Here is a 21,513-nt window from a genome sequence, read left to right as displayed (position 1 = left end):
AGCAGCACTTGCTGCAGGTTATCCAGAAGACCTAGCTGAGATAATTCATGAAGGTGCTGCCCTGAGCAACAGGCTTCCGTGTAGATGAAGATGAGGCAGTCTTACATAGGAAGATGCCACGTAGGACTTTCACAGGCAGAGAGAAGAGGTCAGTGCCTGGTTTCAAAGCTTCTGGGGACAGGCCGACTCACTTGTTAGGGGCTAATGCAGCTGGTGACTTGAAGTCCCAGCCAGTGTTCCTTTACCCTCTGAAAATCCTGCAATGTCCTAAGAATTATGCACAATCCGTGCTCTACAAATAGACTAACAGCACATCTGTTGACAGCATGGTTTACTGAATATTTTAAACCCAGTGTTGAGACATACTGCTCAGAAAAAAAATTCCTTTCAAAATATTACTGTTCATTGACGATACCCCTAGTCACCCAAGAGCTTTTTTGTTTTAAATTCTTTGCTTTAATTGGGGGCTAATTACTTGACAGTATTGTGGTGATTTTTGCCATACATTGACATGAATCAGCCATGGGTGTACATGTGTCCCCAGGTCCCGAGCCCCGCTCCTCACTCCCTCCCCACCCCGTCCCTCTGGGTTGGCCCAGTGCACTGGCCTTGAGTTCCCTGGTTCATGCATCGAACTTGACCTTCACCCAAGAGCTTTGATAGACATGGACGACAATATTTTTTTTTTTTTTCTTTCATGCCTGCTAACAGACCATTCATTTCTCAGCCCATTGATTAAGGAGTAATTTTGACTTTTTACTATTATCATTATTTATTATTATCATTATTTATTTTATTATATTCATTAGTTATTAAGTCATATTGTCATATTATTTTAAAAAATAGCAGGAGATGCAGGAAACACCGATTTGGTCCCTGGGATGGGAACATCCCCTGGAGAAGGAAATAGCAACCCACTCCAGTACCCTGTTTTGTTTTGTTTTGTTTTGTTTTTTTTCTTTTTCCACTCCAGTATTCTTCCCTGGGAAATGCCATGGACAGAGAAGCCTGGTAGGCTATTGTCCAAGGAGTCACAGAGTCTGGCACAACTTGGCGACTGAGCACACACACCACACATTTAAAAAGTACATTTTGGAAGACTGCAGCTACCATAGGTATTGATGGATCTGGGCAAAGTGAATCCAAAACCCTCTGGAAAGGATTCACCATTTTAGATACCATCAAGAACGTTTTTGACTCAGGGGGAAAGGTCAAAATATCGATGTACACTGGAGCTTACGTAAGTTAATTCTAGCCCGGTTGGACGACTTTAAGTTGGCGGAATTCAGGACTTCATTGGCAGAAGTAACTGCAGATGTGGCAGAAATAGCAAGAGAACCAGAAGTGGAGCCTGAAGACGTGTCTGAGTCGCTGCAGTCTCATAATAAGATTTGGACAGATGAGCTGCTTCCTATCGATGAGCAAAGAGAGTGGCTTTTTGAGGTGGAATCCGAATGCTGTGAAGACTGTTGAAATGACAACAAAGGATTCAAAACATTGCGTGAGCTTCGTTGATAGAGCAGCAGCAGGGTTTGAGAGGATCGGCTCCAGTTTTGAAAGAAGTTCTACTGTGGGTGAATGCCGTCAGCAGTGCTGCAGGCTGCAGAGAAATGATTCACGAAAGGAAGAGTCAGTTGATGCTGCAAACTTCACATGGTCTTATTTTAGACATTGGCACAGTCACCCCAGCCTTCAGCATCCGTCAGCATCCATCACCCTGATCCGTCAGCACCGTCAGCACCGAGGCCAGACCCTCCACCAGGGAAAAGATTATGACTTGCTGGAGGCTCAGATGGTGGTTAGCATTTTTTAGCAATAAAGTATTTTAACTTAAGGTACGACACTGTTATTTTTTTTTAAAGACATAATGGTATTGTACATTTAATAGACTACAGAGTAGTGTAAACAACTTTTATATGCACTCAGTTCAGTTCAGTTCAGTCGCTCAGTCGTGTCCAGCTCTTTGTGACCCCATGAATCGCAGCACGCCAGGCCTCCCTGTCCATCACCAACTCCCGGACTTCACTCAGACTCATATCCATTGAGTCAGTGATGCCCTCCAGCCATCTCATACTCTGTTGTCCCCTTCTCCTCCTGCCCCCAATCCCTCCCAGCATCAGAGTCTTTTCCAATGAGTCAACTCTTCGCATGAAGTGGCCAAAGTACTGGAGCTTCGGCTTTAGCATTATTCCTTCCAAAGAAATCCCAGGGTTGATCTCCTTCAGAATGGACTAGTTGGATCTCCTTGCAGTCCAAGGGACTCTCAAGAGTCTTCCCCAACACCACAGTTCAAATGCATCAATTTTTCGGCACTTAGCTTTCTTCATAGTCCAACTTTCACATCCATACATGACCACTGGAAAAACCATAGCCTTGACTAGATGGACCTTTGTTGGCAAAGTAATGTCTCTGCTTTTTTAACATGCTATCTAGCCAAAAATATGATGAGATCATGTTATTGCTATATTTGCTTGTTTGCAGTGGTCTAGAGCTGTGCCCGCCGTTTCTCCAGGGTCTGCCTGTATGTAAAACGTGTCTGACATGCGTAGGCGCAGCGAATGATTTTGTCAAGCAGTTTTAATTGTTTTTACTTAATTGCTGTTTCATTTATAAAGTGCACTTTTTTGTTTTACTCTAGGAAGATGATTTGAATGAAACTCTGAGAACTCTCTATAACCATCCAGTACCGAAGGCAAACACCCCTGTCAGCTTGAGTGTGGTGAGTCCTGAGTCCGTGTTCGATGCTTTGAGCCACAGTGGTGTAGAAACCCCGCCAAGCCTCCTTCCCCGGAGGCTTTACCGCCAGTGCTGACTTTACCGCCTGGCGATACTGAGGCACTCTGATACGCTTTAACTATCATAGCATGATTTGTTAGAGGTGTATTTTGGTAGTCGTTAAATCACAGATTTTAAAAAAATATATATGCTAAAAGTAACCAAATCTGTGAGAATATTTTGATTATGAGGAACATTGGTTTTCAGGTAGAATCTATCCATAATAAGGATGCCCCCCTCCCACCCCCCAAACAATGAGTGTAGCCCACCAGGTTCCTCTGTCTATGGGATTCTCCAGGCAAGAATACTGGAGTGGGTTGCCATGCCCTTATCCGGGGGATCTTCTCGACCCAGGGATTGAACCTGGGTCTCCTTCATTGCAGGCAAATTCTTTACCATCTGAGCCACCAGGGAAGCCCCATGTGTACAGTACCCCTCATAAAATGAAAACAGTACATAGTACGCATTGAGGGTACACCACTTAACCAACTAGACAAAGATTCTGGGTGAAAAATCTCCTTTTTTCCATTCTTCAATACATCTTTTAGTATAATCACCAAATGCTGGAAATAAAATTGAGTTTGTCGAAGCAGTAAGCATTGCTGGTATAGATTATTTACTACTGAAACTTTTAATAAACTGTGCTGTGTATAACTAAAATCACACTAGTACTTTGGGAGGCTCTGTAAGTGCTGAGAATTAATAACCACGAAATACAGATGTTTTAATTAATTTGGCATACCAAATAGAATGTTAAAATTTACCTATGTTTAGTTTGCTTCTTCCAAAGTAATAGTAAAATATCCTAATTAAAAAAGGAAAAAATACATAATGATGCAGGAGAGATTGAAGGAAAAAGCAGTCTGAAATGTCTATAATAGTGTTAATAGGTATTTTGGAGATTTTTTGCAACATCAAGAAATTGTTAGCCATTTTATATTCTTTCTTTGGTAATAACTTTCTTCTTGCTTAAATTTCTCCCTGTCACGTTGTTTGATAACAGTGATTTCATTCTTCCCGTTTCTAGCATCAGCACCTCGTCTGGGTGCTCAGCACTTAATAGCAGTCAGTGGCCTACAGTTTCTACTTCTAGTCCTTTCTGTAAAAGACTGTCAGATTGAACTTCCTTCAACTGTATAAGGGTTTCCCCAGTAGCTCAGTGGTAAAGAACCTGCCTGCCAGTGCAGGAGACCCAGGAGGCCTGGGTTTGATCGTAGGTCGGGAAGATCCCATGGAGGAGGAAATGGCAGCCCACTCCAGTATTCTTGGCTTCCCTGGTAGCTCAGATGGTAAAGAACCTGCCTGCAATGCCAGAGACCTGGGAAGCTCCCCTGGAGGAGGGCATGGCAACCCACTCCAGTATTGTTGCCTGGAGAATGCCATGGATGGAGCAGCCTGGCGGGCTGTAGTCTCTAAGGTCTCAAGAGAGTCTGATAACGGAGCATGCGTGCATGCAACTATTAAGCTATAAAGCGCCCTGACAGCAGCCTTTAATAGTTCCCCTGTTCTCTGTAGAATTTGTCCAGACTCCTGGCCTTTCAGGACCACCCACTTGTTAGCTTCCATCCAGCTTTCTACTTTGCCGTCTCACTTTTCTCCCCCTAAATTGATTCTCTACTCTGGTCACAGTGTTGTGTTCATCCATCTTCGTGAGTAGATTCTGTGCTTTCCTGGTGGCACACCTTCCCCTCTTACTGAGGCCTCTCTGTAGACTATGCCACCTTCCTCTCCTACTGAGGCCTCGTGTGGACCACCTGCCTCACTCTGGAGCTAGCTCAGGCCCCGGCTTTGTGAGCCACCTTCCCCTCTTACTGATCTCTGTGTGGACCACCTGCCTCACTCTGGAGCTAGCTCAGGCCCCGAGCCACCTTCCTCTCCTACTGATGCCTCTGTGTGGACCACCTGCCTCACTCTGGAGCTAGCTCAGGACCCAGCTTTGTGAGCCACCTTCCCCTCTTACTGATCTCTGTGTGGACCGCCCAGCTTTACTCTGGAGCTAGCTCAGGACCCACCTTTGTGAGCAGTTTCCTTGACCAGCAGCACAGGGTGTCCTCTGCCCCTCTGCATCCTCACGTGTTGCTTAGTGTCCTAGTGGAAATGATCAGCAGTGGGGGGCTGGAAAGCAGAGGATACCCTGGATTTTCCACCCTTATCTGGGAGTTGTCTGCAGACATGGTTGTAGGCCGGGATGATTTAAAGGCCAAGATGCAGAGAGGATGGAGCAGCGGTGAGGGCCCGGGGTTTGTGGAGAGGAGAGCAGAGGTAAGAGGGGCGGGAGGGCTGGGAGCAGAGGGAGGAGGGGCTGGAGGATGAAGAGCAGAGGGAGGAGGGGCTGGAGGATGGAGAGTAGAGGGAAGAGCTCAGATTTGTCATCACTGAAGCCAGCAGAGTGCGGGTTCAGGGCGAGTTGGAAGGAGGTAGAAACAACAACGAAAAATGCCCAAGAGTAAGAAGAAAGACTCAGTTTTCTGAAAGTTGGTGTTTTTCTTCGACAGAGTTGTATTTATAATGTGCTTCTAACGCTTTGTTAAATAGTGAATAAATATACTGTAGGTGCTAAGATCGTAGAGGCAGTTACGGAGGCAGTTATGGAGAGTCGAGAAATAAAAGTGTGTTCTCTAAGTTTGATTATCATATTTGTTCAGGAGTAAATGTCTTACAAAAATACATAACAAATATGGGACATTGAAGAACTTCACCTTTATCGATAAGAAGTATAACTCAAAGACGTCTAGGCTTCTTAATACCTAAAGACTAGAAGATTTTGGTTTAAAAGAAAAAGCCACTAAACGTGTGATATGAGGCAAACAAATTAACTTTTTTGAGGTATTTAGATATACCTTGAAAAGCTATTTGAATGTTTAGTTCAGTTCAGTTGCTCTGTCGTGTCCGACTCTTTGCGACCCCATGAATCACAGCATGCCAGGCCTCCCTGCCCATCACCAAGTCCCGGAGTTCACTCAAACTCACTTCCATCGAGTCGGTGATGCCATCCAGCCATCTCATCCTCTGTCGTCCCCTTCTCCTCCTGACCCCAATCCGTCCCAGCATCAGAGTCTTTTCCAGTGAGTCAATTCTTTGCATGAGGTGGCCAAAGTACAGGAGTTTCAGCTTTAGCATCATTCCTTCCAAAGAAATCCCAGGACTGATCTCCTTTAGAATGGACTGGTTGGATCTCCTTGCAGTCCAAGGGACTCTTAAGAGTCTTCTCCAACACCACAGTTCAAATGCATCAATTCTTCGGCACTCAGCTTTCTTTATAGTCCAACTCTCACATCCATACATGACTATTGGAAAAACCATAGCTTTGACTAGCAGACCTATGTTGGCAAAGTAATGTCTCTGCTTTTCAATATGCTGTCTAGGTTGCATAACTTTTCTTCCAAAGAGCAAGTGTCTTTTAATTTCATGCCTGTAGTCACCATCTGCAGTGATTTGGGAGCCCCCCAAAATAAAGTCTGCCACTGTTTCCACTGTTTCTTCGTCTATTTACCATGAAGTGATGGGACCGGATGGCTTGATCTTAGTTTTCTGAATGTTGAGCTTTAAGCCAACTTTTTCACTCTCCTCTTTAACTTTTATCAAGAGGCTCTTTTGTTTTTCTTCGTTTTCTGCCATAAGGGTGGTTGGTATCATGTGCCCATCGGAGGTTATTAATATTTTTCCTGGCAGTCTTGATTCCAGCTTGTGTTTCATCCAGCCCAGCATTTCACATGATGCACTCTGCATATAAGTTAAATAAGCAGGGTGACAATATACAGCCTTGACATACTCCTTCCCGATTTGGAGCCAGTCTGTTGTTCCATGTCCAGTTCTAACTGTTGCTTCTTGACCTGCACACAGGTTTCTCAGAAGGCAAGTAAGGTGTTCTGGTATTCGCATCTCTTTAAGAATTTTCCACAGTCTGTTGTTATCCACACAGTCAAGGGCTTTGGCATAGTCAATAAAGCAGAAGTAGATGTTTTTCTGGAACTCTCTTGCTTTTTCCATGATCCAGCGGATGTTGGCAATTTGATCTCTGGTTCTGTGCTATTAATGACTGGCAAAACTCGGATGAAAAAGTTTTATGATGTCAGGTTAAAATTGATGGCCTTAGGAATTTTTCTTCCTTCACAAATGGGAAAGAAATTTTTTTTCATATTTTCTGTTAGAAAAACATGACAAATCTTGAGAAACTACTGTGATTTTCTTATAATTCCATTTTCATGAATGTTCCATCACGAGTTTTCAAGACTTGACATTACAGTCCATAAGAATGTCACAGAGATTTTATGAAATGTTAATATCTAATGCAACTGCTTGTTTTGACAGTATATTTCAGAGTCATTAAATATCCACAGAATACTCTTAGTTGAGAATGAAAGAAAGTCCAAGATTTTTCTAGCATAAAACTAGCAAATCAGCATTTAAAATGCTTCAGGTATTTTCAGCAGATAATGTGGCTACATGGGTTTTTCTCAAATACACAGCAAATCGTTGTGTAAATTTCTCCCTTGAAAGTAAAATATTCATTTTTTTTCTCTCGCGTATTGTAAGAACCAAGAGATATTTTTTGCCAGTGAGCAAGTTCTGAAAGAGCAGCCCTCCTTAGCACGGGTGAGTTCAAAGGACATTGGCTTCTGAAAATCATTGGGAAAAATCACTGCAAAATTAATTGCTTCTATCACTGTCTTTAAGATTCACCCTAGTCCTTTGAGAAGTGGTAAATTTCCTTCTTAATCATTCAGATTATATTTTCTGTTTATACTATCTTTTAAAGCATAGCACTGAAATAAAGTGCTAGTAAATATCTGTCCCAATAAAAGTAACTGATAGAGACCAGATCCACGCTCACCCTCACATGAGGGGTGTGGTGTCCAGCTGGGCTCACTGCATGGATGTGGTCTCATGTTTTGTCACAAGGTTCCGGGACCTTGTTTTTCCCCCTGTAAGTCATATGTTGTGACTGTGCCTACTAGCCTCGCTCTGATGAGTTTGACAGTGCTCAATATTGCTAGGATGACTTTCCCCCTTCAATCTGTAATCATAGGATAATATTAACTAGGTCCTTATATGAGATAGCAAAATGATTTTGGAGATTAATATGAACAGAAAATAAAATGATTTTGGTGATTGAATTGTACTGTGATTCTGTGTGGTAAGATCTGGGAACATTCTGTGAAACGTCAAGGTACAGTTTGCCTTTTGTGTAAATATGTCTGTGAACTAACTGCTGTATTGCTTTGAGTATTATAAAAGCGAATTAACATTTGTTTAGTGGGTATATAAAAGCCATGTTTTGGGGTGAGAAATTACCTTTCAAGAAGTCTTAAATATTAAAAATTATTTTTTATTGCTGCTTTCTAAATAATATGTGGCTGATGTGTACAGAAGAAATTTGAGATGACTCAGTCTTAATACATTTTGATTTATTCTTGGGTAAACAAGCCTTTCCTCAGGCTCCCTAAATGAAATGTGTTAAAATTATCCATCTTTCTATCAGTAATATGCTTTTTTGGTCTTAATACACTTTTCCTAAGATTATTATTTCAATTTTAAAATGAAATATTTTTAATCAACACTTTTCATATGAGAAGCTTATTGTTAAATCTCCTGTAAAACTGCTATATGATGAGAATCTCTCAATTTCAACAAATCCTGGGCATTGGTCCTTGATTTCTCAATTTAGTTGATATATTTTTAAAATTTCAACCTAAAATTATACATAATGCTACCAAATTTTAGTTCTCCTTTTCTTATGTGATTTATTTCCATTGACCAGCATTCCTGCTTCATTGCCCCTGATGTAACTGGACTGCCAACCATCCCCGAGAATGTAAGTTTCTATGTTTTCTATTCTACTGATATGAATTTTATTTATTTGGGTTAGGGTTAGGGTATTTCTTGGTAGAGAAATAGAATACATTGTAACTGTTTGTGTTTATGAGAAAAAAATGAAAAAATTAAGAGTAATGGTGTCATCTCTTTTTCTGTATGTATCTGCTACTTCACCTCCTTTACATTGATTATAGATAAGACAGATTATATGAGAAAACCTCTTTCTGCTGTTTGAGATAGATCAGTAGGATAGTCTGTACTCAGGTTGTGGGCTCCCTGGGTCAGGCAGACGAGAAGATGTCTCAGCGGATGTCTCCTGTGTATGGGGGAATGAGCGTGTGCAGTGGGAAATACTTTCACAGAAATAGTCCCCTTAGTGAAATGGCCATAGTGTTTAGGTTCCTTGTGAATATAGCTCTGTTCCAATCTCAGATGATCTCTACTCAGTATCCTGATTTTTAATTGAAGTAATACATGTTTTGTAAGGCTTGAAGGATAGACCAGAAATTATAAAATTGCCACATTTTGCATTTTATTTAGAGTCCTGATTGTATCCTTGCTAGAAATATTTTCAGTGTTTTAGTGGTTGTTACAAATTAAAATTCTGCAGAAAAGTTTACCTGGGTAAATGGAATTGACAGGTACACTTTTAGATACCGTGTGCAAAGGAGATGTTTCCTTTTGTAAGTTTCTTTTTTTCCAGCTTCATTTTGGAAAGATAAAATGAACCACTATAGATAATTCTATCAGAAGTGAAGGAAACATCAACTCAGGAATATGTGTTATTTTTATGTGTACTATACTCTGCTGTCCTCCCGAAAATGAACCTGCTGAGTGTTTGGTTTCCAAAAGCACATGGGTTGTGAGTGAACCAAGTACAAGAAGACAGCTGCAGATTTTCGGATATGGAAGCAAGGCTGTCAGTGGGGTTTTTAGTAGAGATGAGTTCAGTTGCCTCCTGTGAGAAGACTGCATTCAGCCTGAGGTAGACCATCAGACTCAGAGATCACCTCCCAGGCCCTCAAGTCCTCTGTGGGTAGGACCTCTGTTTGGGTGTCTGGAGGCTGACTGACTTGATATCTGCGTGCCTGCCCCTCACCTAGAGGCTAGAAGGGAGGGACCCTGACTTCCATTAACAGCCCCGAATTGAGGCTTTGTACCTTTCTTAAATTTACTAATAAAAAGCTAGTAGCTTGATTGAGCAATTTCACTTTTAATTTTTTTTTTTTAATTTTTTAAAGGCTATGACTTTGAAAGTCTTAAAGAACCATTCTAAGGAAAAGTGCCCCTGAGAATAGAAACTTTTTTTTGGAACCAAGAAAAAAACGTAACTTTTTATTTTATGTTGGTATATAGCCGATTAACAAGGTTATGATTGTTTCAGGTGAACAGCGAGGGACTCACCCGTGCATATCCATGCATCCATCTCTCCTAAGCCCCGCTGCCACCCAGGCTGCCATGTAGCGCTGAGCACAGTTCCATGCTCTGCACAGTAAATCCTTGTTCCTTACCCATTTAAAATAGAGCAGAGTGTATCATGGCCATCCCAAACTAACTGTCCTTCCCCCCATTAAGACGTTTTATTTCTCAAAAGTCCTACTTGGGGAAGAGAATAGGAAAAGCAAGGACCTGTACTAAGGCAGCCTTTTGCATTGGGAAATAATTCCCCATCTAGAAATTATCTATCTTTGAGATTACAGGAAGAGTGTTAATGTTGAATGCCATGAAACTATTTTGCATTATGAACAGTGGAAATAGAAGGTGAGGTAGGCTTCAAATAGAGAAAGCAGGAAATGAGTCTCCACCAAACTTGGCATCACTTGGTGGTGGTCACAGGTTCTGTTTAGATGCCCTGCTGTGATTACCAGTTTCTCCTGAGAAAGTTTCTGCCTCACAGAAATTGAAGAAACAATTGGATTTAGTGTTTTCTTGCTCAACTAAAGGTTTTGTTCTTCTGGGTCATAATCCCTCTAGTTTTAGTTTATTGTCATCTCTTATATGTTGCTTTCTGATGCATTTGTTTGAGTACAGAAAATTAAAAATAAGAGGATCTAAAGTGAAAGTTTATATAGGCTACCCCAATTTTGTTCTTAATGTGGGGAAAATAATTTTAAGTGTCAAGTCAAGGAGTTGAGTTAAACTGACAGTTTTATTGGTTATAGTGGTATAAAGCTGGCCCGACATGGAATATAAATGAGACCCTCCTTCATAAAGACCCAGAGGTCTGCTTTATAAGCCTGTCTCATTGCCGGGAAGCCCCATGGGCAGAGGAACCTGGTGGGCAGCAGTCCATGAAATCACAAAAGAGTTGGACACGACTTTGCGGCTGAGCACCACCGCCATTCTGTGGTTGCCTTGTATCAATGCACGGTCTAGAGCAGCAGTCCCCAACCTTTTCAGCACAAAGGACCAGTTCTGTAGAAGCCAGTTTTCCCATGAATGACGTGAGGGGGAGGATGGTTTCAGGATAAGTCAAATGCATTACATCTACTGGGTACTTTATTTCTGTTATTATTCTGTTGTAATATATGCATGAGATAATTACACAGCTCACCATAATGCAGAGTGAGATCACCGGGCATTAGATTCTCATAAGGCGCACCCACCCTGGGCCCCTCCCACCGTGGGGTTCAAGCTCCAAGGAAAATCTGATGCCACCACTGGTCTGGCAGGAGGCAGAGCTCAGGCAGTGATGCCAGCGATGGGGAGCGTATGTCAATACAGATGAAGCTTCTCCTTGCCTGTCTGCCGCCCACTTCTTGCTACCTGGCCCTGCTCCTAGCAGGCCATGGGCTGGCACAGGTCGATGACCAGGGTCTGGGAACCCCAATCTATCCTATCAAGCCATGGTATCCCTTGCTGAGTGGTTGGCACACAAGGAGAGACTCAGATGTGCTTTCTGGAGCAGCAGTTCTCAGAGTTCAGGGTGCCTGTAAGAAGCACCTGCAGTTCTTGTTGAGAAAAGGAATTCCCAAGGCTCCTCTCCTAGCGGCCCTGGTTGGGGCCCAGGAAACTGGCTTCTTGTACAGGTGTCTGGAGCCGGGGATGGGGAGAGAGAATGGTGATGCCTGATCACCCTCGGAGGACACTTTCCCAGAGCAGGGCTGTGTTTCAAATAAGAACCGAAGGCTCCATGTTTGGCGTGGCGGCGGAACCAGAACTGCATTTAATTATCAGTAATTTTTACTACCATCCTCCGAACGTGGGTAGCCCGCGGTGGCCGTGTTGGCGCTGTCCCCGCGCCTCACGCGGTTGTCTTTGCTCGCGCAGAGGAACCTCACGGAGTACTTCGTGGCCGTGGACGTGAGCAACATGCTGCAGCTCTTCGCCAGCATGCTGCACGAGAGGCGCATCATCGTCACGTCCGGGAAACTCAGCACCGTGAGTACCGCCCCCCCAACCCCCATGCTCTGCGCATGCTCCGCAGGCGCCATCTGCATACCCTCCTGGCTCACGGCTTTAGTCTGCCGCTGGAGCACAAAGGTCTGATTTATGGAAGGCCTTCGCGGGTGCATTAAGTTAGGTTAATTATTTCTTCTTATCAGAAGATGAGAGGTTTTTTTTTTCTTTTTTTTTTTTCTTTTTTTCCTTTTTCACTCCCTGGAGTTCATTTTAGTGCCTTCTACCATATAAAGAATTCTTAAGGGCTATTATGAGATCTTTATTATTCACTTGAGGCTCTTTTTCCATTGGAGCTACTTGAAAGAAATCAAGGAGCAGGGATAATAGCGGCTACCCTAACCTGGTAATAGGTGGATTCATCTTTGTTGCCAAGTCGTGGTGGGGGAGTGGATGCTATAATAGTTCTGATTTGGAGAAGCTCTTCAGACTGATAATAACTTAAAAGTCAAAATAGCATTTTTTTTTTTTTTTTCCAAATCACAGGTTTTATGCCACTCACCGAAATGTTCTTTTGGAAGGTCTTCATTACTGCGTAAAAGGCAGGGAGAATAGAAGGAGTTTTCTTGGGTCCTAGAAAAATATTCTAAAGTATTTTTCTAGATTTCCTAATCTTTCTTCCTATTTAAGCATTAAAATTAAAACTTTTCACTTAAAAATGTAATATAAATGGAATTATAGTTGTGGGTAATAAGAGGTATTTATTAAAAAACATTATTTACTATCCCATGAATTACCTTCCTTACAAATTTAGCTAACTGATAAAAATAAGATACTATTTTTATGTTTTGTTCCCTGGTAGTACAAATAAAAACTTTATTTTATAACGTTTTAGTGTCTTAGAGCAGAAGGAGCTTCAGGATACCTATTTAGGATATAACAATGAAAAAGGTTAGCATCACTGACTCCATAGACGTGAGTCTGAGCAAACTCTGGGAGGTGGTGAAGGGCAGGGAAGCCTGGTGTGCCGCAGTCCATGGGGTCTCAGAGGGTCGGTCATGACTTAGAGACTGAACAGAATGGCAAAGGTGTGTTCAGAGAAGGGTTAAACGGCCACCTCAGGGCCACCTAGACAGCTGGAGACGGGCAATATGAAACTGGGTCTCCTGATTCTATTTTTCGGTTATTTTCCTTATTCTAGAGTCAAAAAAACAGTTTTGAGATTTTGAAATGCAATATTGACATGCTCACTTGTCAAAAAGAGTTGAAAATACATTCAATACATACTGAGAAACACCTGACGTGCTTTTGAAGGTATAAGTGTGGAGAAATGTTATGGTTCTGTTGAGAGCAAGTGCCAGTCCATGGTGCAGATAATTATTTGCATTTACTTAATGTGATATTAAGAAATTCAGTCTGAATTATTTGATGCTTTTTATAATATATTTGCTTTTCTGCTGTTTCTAAGTTACCATTGAGGTAAAAAAATTCTCATTTATCCTTTTTGTCTCTTCCTCCTCATCAGTTTTATTTTTGGCCGCACCACACAACTTGTCCTCATCATTCTTTTAAGTCAAATTTTTTAAAAATTATAAAGAATACTTCTGTATGGATATTGTCCTGAAGATTAAGAAGATTGTGTCTTGAACACCTAGGAACCAAATTCTTGTCAAGGTTAATCCATGTAGCACATTTATTATGTGCCTGCTCTGTATTTGGCACAATCTAGGCACTGAGGCTTCAACAGTAAGCAAAGTGAAGTCCAAGCACTCCTGAAGCGTGAATCCACCAGGTGTGGCAGATACAGACACGAGTGAACGTATAGCTGTTACGTCACGTGGCGCTGAGGACTGGGGGGTAAGGGAGGAGAGCGCGTGTGTGGGGCACGGGAAAGTGAGAGCAGGTTCCAGTGACGTGCCCGGCGGTCCAGGGAGGCCGTCCCGTGAGGTGAGACCTCTCCCGTGAGAGGCCCGAAGACGGCATCGGAGTAAGCTCTGTGAGTGAACGCGGTCTGTATAGGAACACGTTAGACATACACCTGATGGGACAGAGTATGGAGATCCCTCAGAAAACCAAACCCAGAAGACCCTCCGTGCAGTCCAGCAGTGAGGCTCCTGGGCTTTTATCTGAAGAAAACAAAAACACTAACTCAGAAAGGTATCTGCACGCCTGTGTTCATTGTGGCATTATTCACAATACCCAAGATAAGCAAGCAACTTAAGTGCCAGTTAGGGATGAATGAATAAAGAATGTGAGGTGTCTACACACACACACACACACGCAGACAATGGAATATTTCTCAGCCATAGAAAGGACTAAAACTGTGCCATTTTTAGTAATATGGGTGGACCTGGAGGGTATTATGCTAAGTGAAATAAGTTAGACTGAGAAAGGCAAATACCCTATGCTCTCACTTATGTGTTGAATCTAGAAAACAGAACATACGTAACAAAACAGAAACAGACTCACAGAGAACAAGCAGGTGGCTGTCAGAGGTGAGGGGGTGGGAGGAGGGTGGGTGAAATAGGTGAAGGGGGGCTTGAGGCAGCAACTTCCAGTTATGAAATGAGTAAGTCACAGGAACGTGATGTAGAGCGGAGGGAATATACTCAACTCTGGCGACAGATGGAAGCTGGACTTACTAGTGTGGGTCATTTTGTAACATATATGAGCTCAGTATCATGTCCGACTCTTCACGACCCCCTGGACTGTAGACTGCTCGGCTCTGTCCGTGGGATTCTCCAGGCAAGATTACTGGGTGGGTTGCCATCTCCTCCTCCAGGAGGCCTTCCTGGCCAGGAATCAAACCTGCATCTCTTGCGTCTCCTACATTGGCAGGTGGATTCTTTACCACTGAGCCATCTGGGAAGCCCTTTGTAATGCATAAAAATCCCGAATCACTGTACTGTACACCTGAAACTAATATGATATAATATTTTAAGTCAGTTATACTGCAATCAAAAAAAGAAATCTGCATACATGTAAATATTCTGTAAAAAGATATTTTTTGGTAAGTAATACTGGTGTTTCTTTCTGCTATAATTTATAAACACCTCTTAATGTCTAGGTGACTCCTCTTCCACTCAGCTTTTGACTTTCAACCTGGGAGTAGTACTAGTTGTAATCTCATAGAGTTGCTTTAAAGATTATGGATATGCGTATGTGCACACACACACGTATACACATATGTATGTACACGCACATATGTACGTATGAAGTGCTTAGAGTTTTGTCTGTATAAGATTAAATGAGCATTAGCTATAAATTTATAATACACTGGATCTACAAGTATAGAGCAAAAATTAACATGCCTACCCTTTTACTTTGTTTGAATTAAATAAATGATTTTAATAAATGCTCGGTATTAAAGAATGCTCAAACTACCACACAAGGCTGTGGTTTTTCCTCTGGTCATGTATGGATGTGAGAGTTGGACTATGAAGAAAGCTGAGCGCCAAGAATTGATGCTTTTGAACTGTGGTGTTGCACTCATCTCGCACGCTAGTAAAGTAATGCTCAAACTTCTTGAAGCCAGGCTTCAGCAATACATGAACTGTGAACTTCCAGATGTTGAAGGTGGTTTTAGAAAAGGCAGAGGAACCAGAGATCAAATTGCCAACATCCGCTGGATCATCGAAAAAGCAAGAGAGTTTCAGAAAAACATCTATTTCTGCTTTATTAACTATGCCAAAGCCTTTGACTGTGTGGATCACAATCAACTGTGGAAAATTCTGAAAGAGATAGGAATACCAGACCACCTGACCTGCCTCTTAAGAAACCTATATGCAGGTCAGGAAGCAACAGTTAGAACTGGACATGAACAACAGACTGGTTCCAAATAGGAAAAGGAGTGCGTCAAGGCTGTATATTGTCACCCTGCTTATTTAACTTCTATGCAGAGTACATCATGAGAAACACTGGGCTGGAAGAAGCGCAAGCTGGAATCAAGATTGCCAGGAAAAATATCAATCACCTCAGATATGCAGATGACACCACCCTTATGGCAGAAAGTGAAGAGGAGCTAAAAGCCTCTTGATGAAAGTGAAAGAGGAGAGTGAAAAAGTTGGCTTAAAGCTCAACATTCAGAAAACTAAGATCATGGCATCTGGTCCCATCACTTCATGGGAAATAGATGGGGAAACAGTGGAAACAGTGTCAGACTTTATTTTGGGGGGCTCCAAAATCACTGCAGATGGTGATTGCAGCCATGAAATTAAAAGACGTTTACTCCTTGGAAGAAAAGTTATAACCAACCTAGATAGCATATTCAAAAGCAGAGACATTACTTGGCCAACAAAGGTCCATCTAGTCAAGGCTATGGTTTTTCCAGTGGTCATGTATGGATGTGAGAGTTGGACTGTGAAGAAAGCTGAGTGCCAAGAATTGATGCTTTTGAAGTGTGGTGTTGGAGAAGACTCTTGAAGGTCCCTTGGACTGCAAGGAGATCCAACCAGTCCATTCTGAAGGAGATCAGCCCTGGGATTTCTTTGGAAGGAATGATGCTGAAGCTGAAGCTCCAGTACTTTGGCCACCTCATGCGAAGAGTTGACTCACTGGAAAAGACCCTGATGCTGGGAGAGATTGGGGGCAGGAGGAGAAGGGGATGACAGAGGATGAGATGGCTGAATGGCATCACTGACTCGATGGACATGAGTTTGAGTGAACTCCGGGAGTTGGTGATGGACGGGAGACCTGGCGTGCTGCAATTCATGGGGTCGCAAAGAGTCGGACATGACTGAGTGACTGAACTGAACTGATTAGGGAATTTTTTCTTATATTAGAGGTAAACTTAATACCAGTTGTTTCTGAGAGTTCCTGAAAACGTGGTGGTGGTGTCAGCTCTCAGTTAACAGCTTTGCTTTGGTTCACCGTCTGGGGCAGGAGGACTGGTAAACATAATTCAAGCTTGCTATCATGATCTCCTCACCCTTCTTACACGGAGGAAGCTGCATTGAATCTAGCTTAACAGATTTCATGCACACACACACGTATACACACACATGCTATAAATTCCAGACACAGTAATGTTTAAGGTCAAAGACTAGTATCATAACATAAATTAGAAATAAGCTATTTTTTAGACAGAGTTTAGTGAAATCTCTGAAACAACCAAGGAAGGAATATTTAATGTATCAGTGAATTGAGGTTAAAAGACTACTGTCCATGAAGCTTTTTACATTCTTATAGGATTGTGTATACCATAAAAACTGTAATGTACTTCTTGCAAGAAATTGTGTTTTGCCTATTTTCAGTTGGTTTTAAATCGATGACCAGATTGTGAATTACTAGAAGAACACAAATAAGTTATCTTTACATATATAATTTTATTATAGTTTTGGGAACTTTGGATTTACATTTTGATGGTCCTAATTGTATTAGGACATTACTTTGCCAACAAAGGTCCATCCAGTCAAGGCTCTGGTTTTTCCAGCGGTCATATATGGATGTGAGAGTTGGACTGTGAAGAAAGCTGAGTGCTGAAGAATTGATGCTTTTGAACTGTGGTGTTGGAGAAGACTCTTGAGAGTCCCTTGGGCTGCAGGGAGATCCAACCAGTCCATTCTGAAGGAGATCAGCCCTGGGATTTCTTTGGAAAGAATGACGCTAAAGTTGAAACTCCAGTACTTTGGCCACCTCATGCGAAGAGTTGACTCATTGGAGAAGACTCTGCTGCTGGGAGGGATTGGGGGCAGGAGGAGAAGGGGGCAACAGAGGATGAAATGGCTGGATGGCATCACTGACTCGATGGACGTGAGTCTGAGTGAACTCCGGGAGTTGGTGATGGACAGGGAGGCCTGGCGTGCTGCGATTCATGGGGTCGCAAAGAGTTGGACACGACTGAGCGACTAACTGGACTGAATTGCATTAGAGTTGTGTTTGCCAGCTCTACAGCTTGCTGGGGTCTCACTGGTGATCCGCTGGCAGATAATGAGCTATTTGAGGTGAGGACCCTTTCCTTTAGGCATTGTTTGTAGTTAAAATTATACTTTGTAAATTATCTTTTTGGTGATAAACTTTAAATAAACAGTTTAGTCTTGAGATACGTTAGCAAAAGTATCAAGAATATTGTTACATTTTAATAGTTTTTCACAGGTCTTTCTTCCTTTATATTAAGATGTATTTTGTTAGGACACACTGCTGTATTTTTCTGTGTTTTTGAGTTGAATGAATTGGGACGTGATTGGTTGTGTGTTCATCCTTCTGACTTGCATGTTATCCCGTACACACGGAAGAGTTTCTGGCAACCCTGAACAAGAACATTGATTTTGTACATGCCATGGGCAGACCCTGGAGGTTCAAGCCCTAAGCCAACAGCAGACGAGCGGAGCGCCTCGGCCCCGAGTCTCCTGTATTCAAAGCAAAGGAATAAATCATGACATTACAAGGGTGTATCTGCTGACTTATTGCTGTTTTGTGACTGGGGGTAGGGAGAGATCACTGTTTAAAGCCGTGTCATCGGCTCTCAAGTCAGCCAGGCATGAAGCCTTGTCATGTGCTCTGTAGCTGTGCCTCCCCAGACTTCCCCTAACGAGTCAGCTGGGGCCGTGCGTGCTGTCTGTGGCACCGGGCTGCCCGGCGTCTGACAGCAGCCCTCTCGTCATCCTGTCAGTGATGTGTTAACTAGAGTGTGTCCTCGTGGCCTGCGGAAGCAGCTACAAGAGCAGCGGCCTGCATGTCGGCTCCCATTCTGACCAGCGTTTAGTGAGTGGGTAGCACCCTCACGGCGCCCGTGAGCGCATCAGTCACAGAGCCCTGAGCGCACGCTCCTGTCCTGGCAGGGTCGCCAGAAGCACGCTGCACGCCCTGAGTGCCCCAATTGCGCTGAGTCACTGTCCTCTCCTCCTTTGTACCCAGGGGGGTATGCTCCCCTCAACCCCCTCCCCCCCACTCCCATTAATACCATCCAGGGCCTCTGCAGTGGGATGTCCTGTGATCCCCAGGAAATTGGCGGGCAAAGTGTAGACATCACAGGTTGGGTTGGATGGACGGGGAGTCTGGAGGGGGTCCAACCCTTCCCTCTGAGTTTTCCGCCATCTGCACTTGTCCCTGAGTGACACCACCTGTATCTGCGTTTCGGCCTACAGGAGGGCTTTCTGGAGACCAAGAACTGAACAGTTGGGCGAGCACAAAGATTACCCAGTCTCCTCCCCACTGCAGACGATCCATCGAAGTGTGTTTTCCCCCCTTAACGATTTTAAAGCTATGGCAGAGTGGTGCAGTTAACAGGTGTTACCCCGACCTCTCAGGGAAAGGTAGTGTGGAAACAGCTTTTAGGCTTTCATTTCTTCCCGAAGCCCACAGCAACCAGTCACGTCGGCTGACGCTGCAGACAGTGACGCTGCCTCTCGTGTTGTTTGACTTGATCTCCTCTTTGGAGCACTGTGTTCTCATGCACTGCCAAGTGGGTGTGGCCGGAGTGCAAAGCAGGACTGTTGAGGCAGTTGTGTGACACTTTGTGGGAAGTTAACTTCTAAGATGGGAAAACTGCTTGTGTTTGCATCTTCCAAGTCTTGGGGTGATGACAGCTGTTGTTCACAGAAACGAGGACATAAAGGGTCAGAACTGTGGTGGGGTGTGTGTGCGGTAAGTTAATCTTTTAATTGTGACTATCAGAAAAGTTTATAAAATAACCTTTGCACTAATTATGTAACGTAATATGAAGTGTTCACCTGACATGGAAGTTATCAGGATAGAAATGTGTCTTCTTGCCCCTTTGACACTTGTCTCTTTGAATAATAATAATTATAAATAGTAATGATGACAGTGATGACGTTGAAGGTTTCTTCATAAATTCTGAAGTTTATAAGTTGTAGGGCAATTTCCATACAGTCTTTAGAAAAAGACTTGTGTTCAGCTGTCTTCAGCTAGAAGATTTTAATTTTTTTTTTAAACCTATTCTCAAGTTGTAACTCGGGTGGGAAGGTTGCCCATCATCTTGTTCCCTTTCAGCTTTATGAGCGTCTGTCGCTATATTGAGTCTTGTTCAGTCTCTACAGGAACTTGGTTTGGTACCTTTGGGCCCTCATGTAGTTCTAAGTAGGACACACTGCTTTCTTCTGTTGGAAAGTGGTATTTTCTTCACTCATTGGACGTTTATGGTGCCAAGGGAGGCTCCTGCCTCTTATTGTGTAGAAACAAACTGATTTATTCTTGGTCATTGAGATCAGTTGCTCCAGCCAGTAGCTTAGCCCCAGTTAGCCTGCTGGTTCAGTGGCATTAAGGGGCCCGAGGGCCAGGTGGCATCTCATTGTCCGGTTCCGGTGGACATCTCCTGTTGGGAGGTCCAGTCTCCAAACCAGAAGAGCTCTGCTCAGCTGGGGCAGGAAGGAGAACTTGCCCAAGTGGGGTGTTAGGTGTGGTAATGTGAGGGCCACCCCACCTCACCCCTGACCTGTGATCCCGTGTCTTCTGGCTTTGGGAGAAGCAACACCGTGAAATGTTTTCTGATTCAGAGTGTGTCCTGCATCATGTAAAACAGAGCTGCCCCCTACCTCCCCTCAAGGGTGCCATTCCCCCACGGTGGACATACCTGGGTCTTGGGCGTGCTGCCCCCCTTCCAGTTAGGCTGGTGGCCTCTTGGCTCGAAGTGTGGGTGAGAAGAGTCGAGCCTGCAGCCCTGAGCCTGCCGCGCCAGTTTGCAGTTAGATAGAGAACCCTGAGGATTTGCATGCTGCACGCAGTGCCACGCCCTCAGGGTGTGCTTCTCTGAGTCCGGCGGTGCCATGCTGGCGGAGATGGCAGGTCCTCACCCAAACCTTCGTCCAGTGACCTTGAGCGTGATCAGGCCTCCTCCTCAGTGAAAGAGGTGCAGCGTCCTTAACTGATGACACTGCGTGGTCCAGCTGCTTGCCAGGGAGATGCCTCCCTAGAAGCCTCCTGCCGCCGAACCTCCTGAAGCAGGTCCAGTGGCCCGCCCGGAGCCACTGGAGGTGTCGCCCTGTGGGAGCCGGCCTTCCAGGGCCCAGCATCCATCCACCCTCCTGTTGTGCATCTCAGGGGCCTCTGACCCGCCCTCTGCCCCTGCCCAGGACAGCAGAGGTGCTCCAAGGGCCCAGGGCACAGGCAGGGAGCAGAGAGGGAACCTGGGGCAGGGGCAGGCGTTGAAGGCACAGCTTCCCCAGACCTGTTGTCTCCCCGCCATTTACTGCTGTGATAAAAGTGTCACTGGAAGAGGAGAGCGAGTTAACGATCTGGGAAGAAAACCAGGAACTTGGTTTTGAAGGAGACGTTTGGCTTTGGTCGAGTTTTCCAAACAAGAGTGTAGCGGTATTTATTCATTTAGTATTGATAAAATATTATTATTTGCCAGGTACTGGGAATCTCAAGGTTATTTATGATTCTAAGTCATAAATAATAAATTATATCATGTCAATCAAGGCCTAGGCAGCGTGACTAGGACTCTGATGTGGGAAAGGTAGGAGAGAGAGCAGTAGGTTAAAAGCTGACCCCAGTGTCATGCCTGGTTCTTGAAAGGAAGTTCGTGTTTTGTCTTGGAAATACTTGTCGTGTGTGTGTCTGTGTGTGTGTCTGTGAGAGAGAGAGAGAGAGGTCATGCTACAAAATCTGGCTGGACAGACAGGC

At 43.7% G+C, this 21,513-nt stretch overlaps 1 protein-coding gene across 13 annotated transcripts in view; it reads left to right on the top strand.

Moving 5' to 3' along the window:
* The window catches only part of DENND1B (DENN domain containing 1B), a 271,609-nt gene that overhangs the window by 136,381 nt on the left and 113,715 nt on the right, over positions 1-21,513 (top strand). For 7 of the 13 annotated variants that reach the window (XM_042229292.1, XM_042229291.1, XM_060396764.1 and 4 more), the window contains 4 exons: positions 2,639-2,719; positions 7,312-7,371; positions 8,537-8,590; positions 11,863-11,973. In XM_042229292.1, the coding sequence (XP_042085226.1) occupies positions 2,639-2,719; positions 7,312-7,371; positions 8,537-8,590; positions 11,863-11,973 (306 nt within the window). The remainder of the gene's footprint in view (positions 1-2,638; positions 2,720-7,311; positions 7,372-8,536; positions 8,591-11,862; positions 11,974-21,513) is intronic. The other 6 variants (XM_060396762.1, XM_042229295.1, XM_060396761.1 and 3 more) reach the window with 1 other exon arrangement.

Source organism: Ovis aries, chromosome 12, assembly GCF_016772045.2.
Source record: "Ovis aries strain OAR_USU_Benz2616 breed Rambouillet chromosome 12, ARS-UI_Ramb_v3.0, whole genome shotgun sequence".
NCBI classification, from domain to species: domain Eukaryota; kingdom Metazoa; phylum Chordata; class Mammalia; order Artiodactyla; family Bovidae; genus Ovis; species Ovis aries.
The sequence above is the reverse complement of the archived record's forward strand: the minus strand, read 5'-3'. Positions and strand labels throughout refer to the sequence as shown.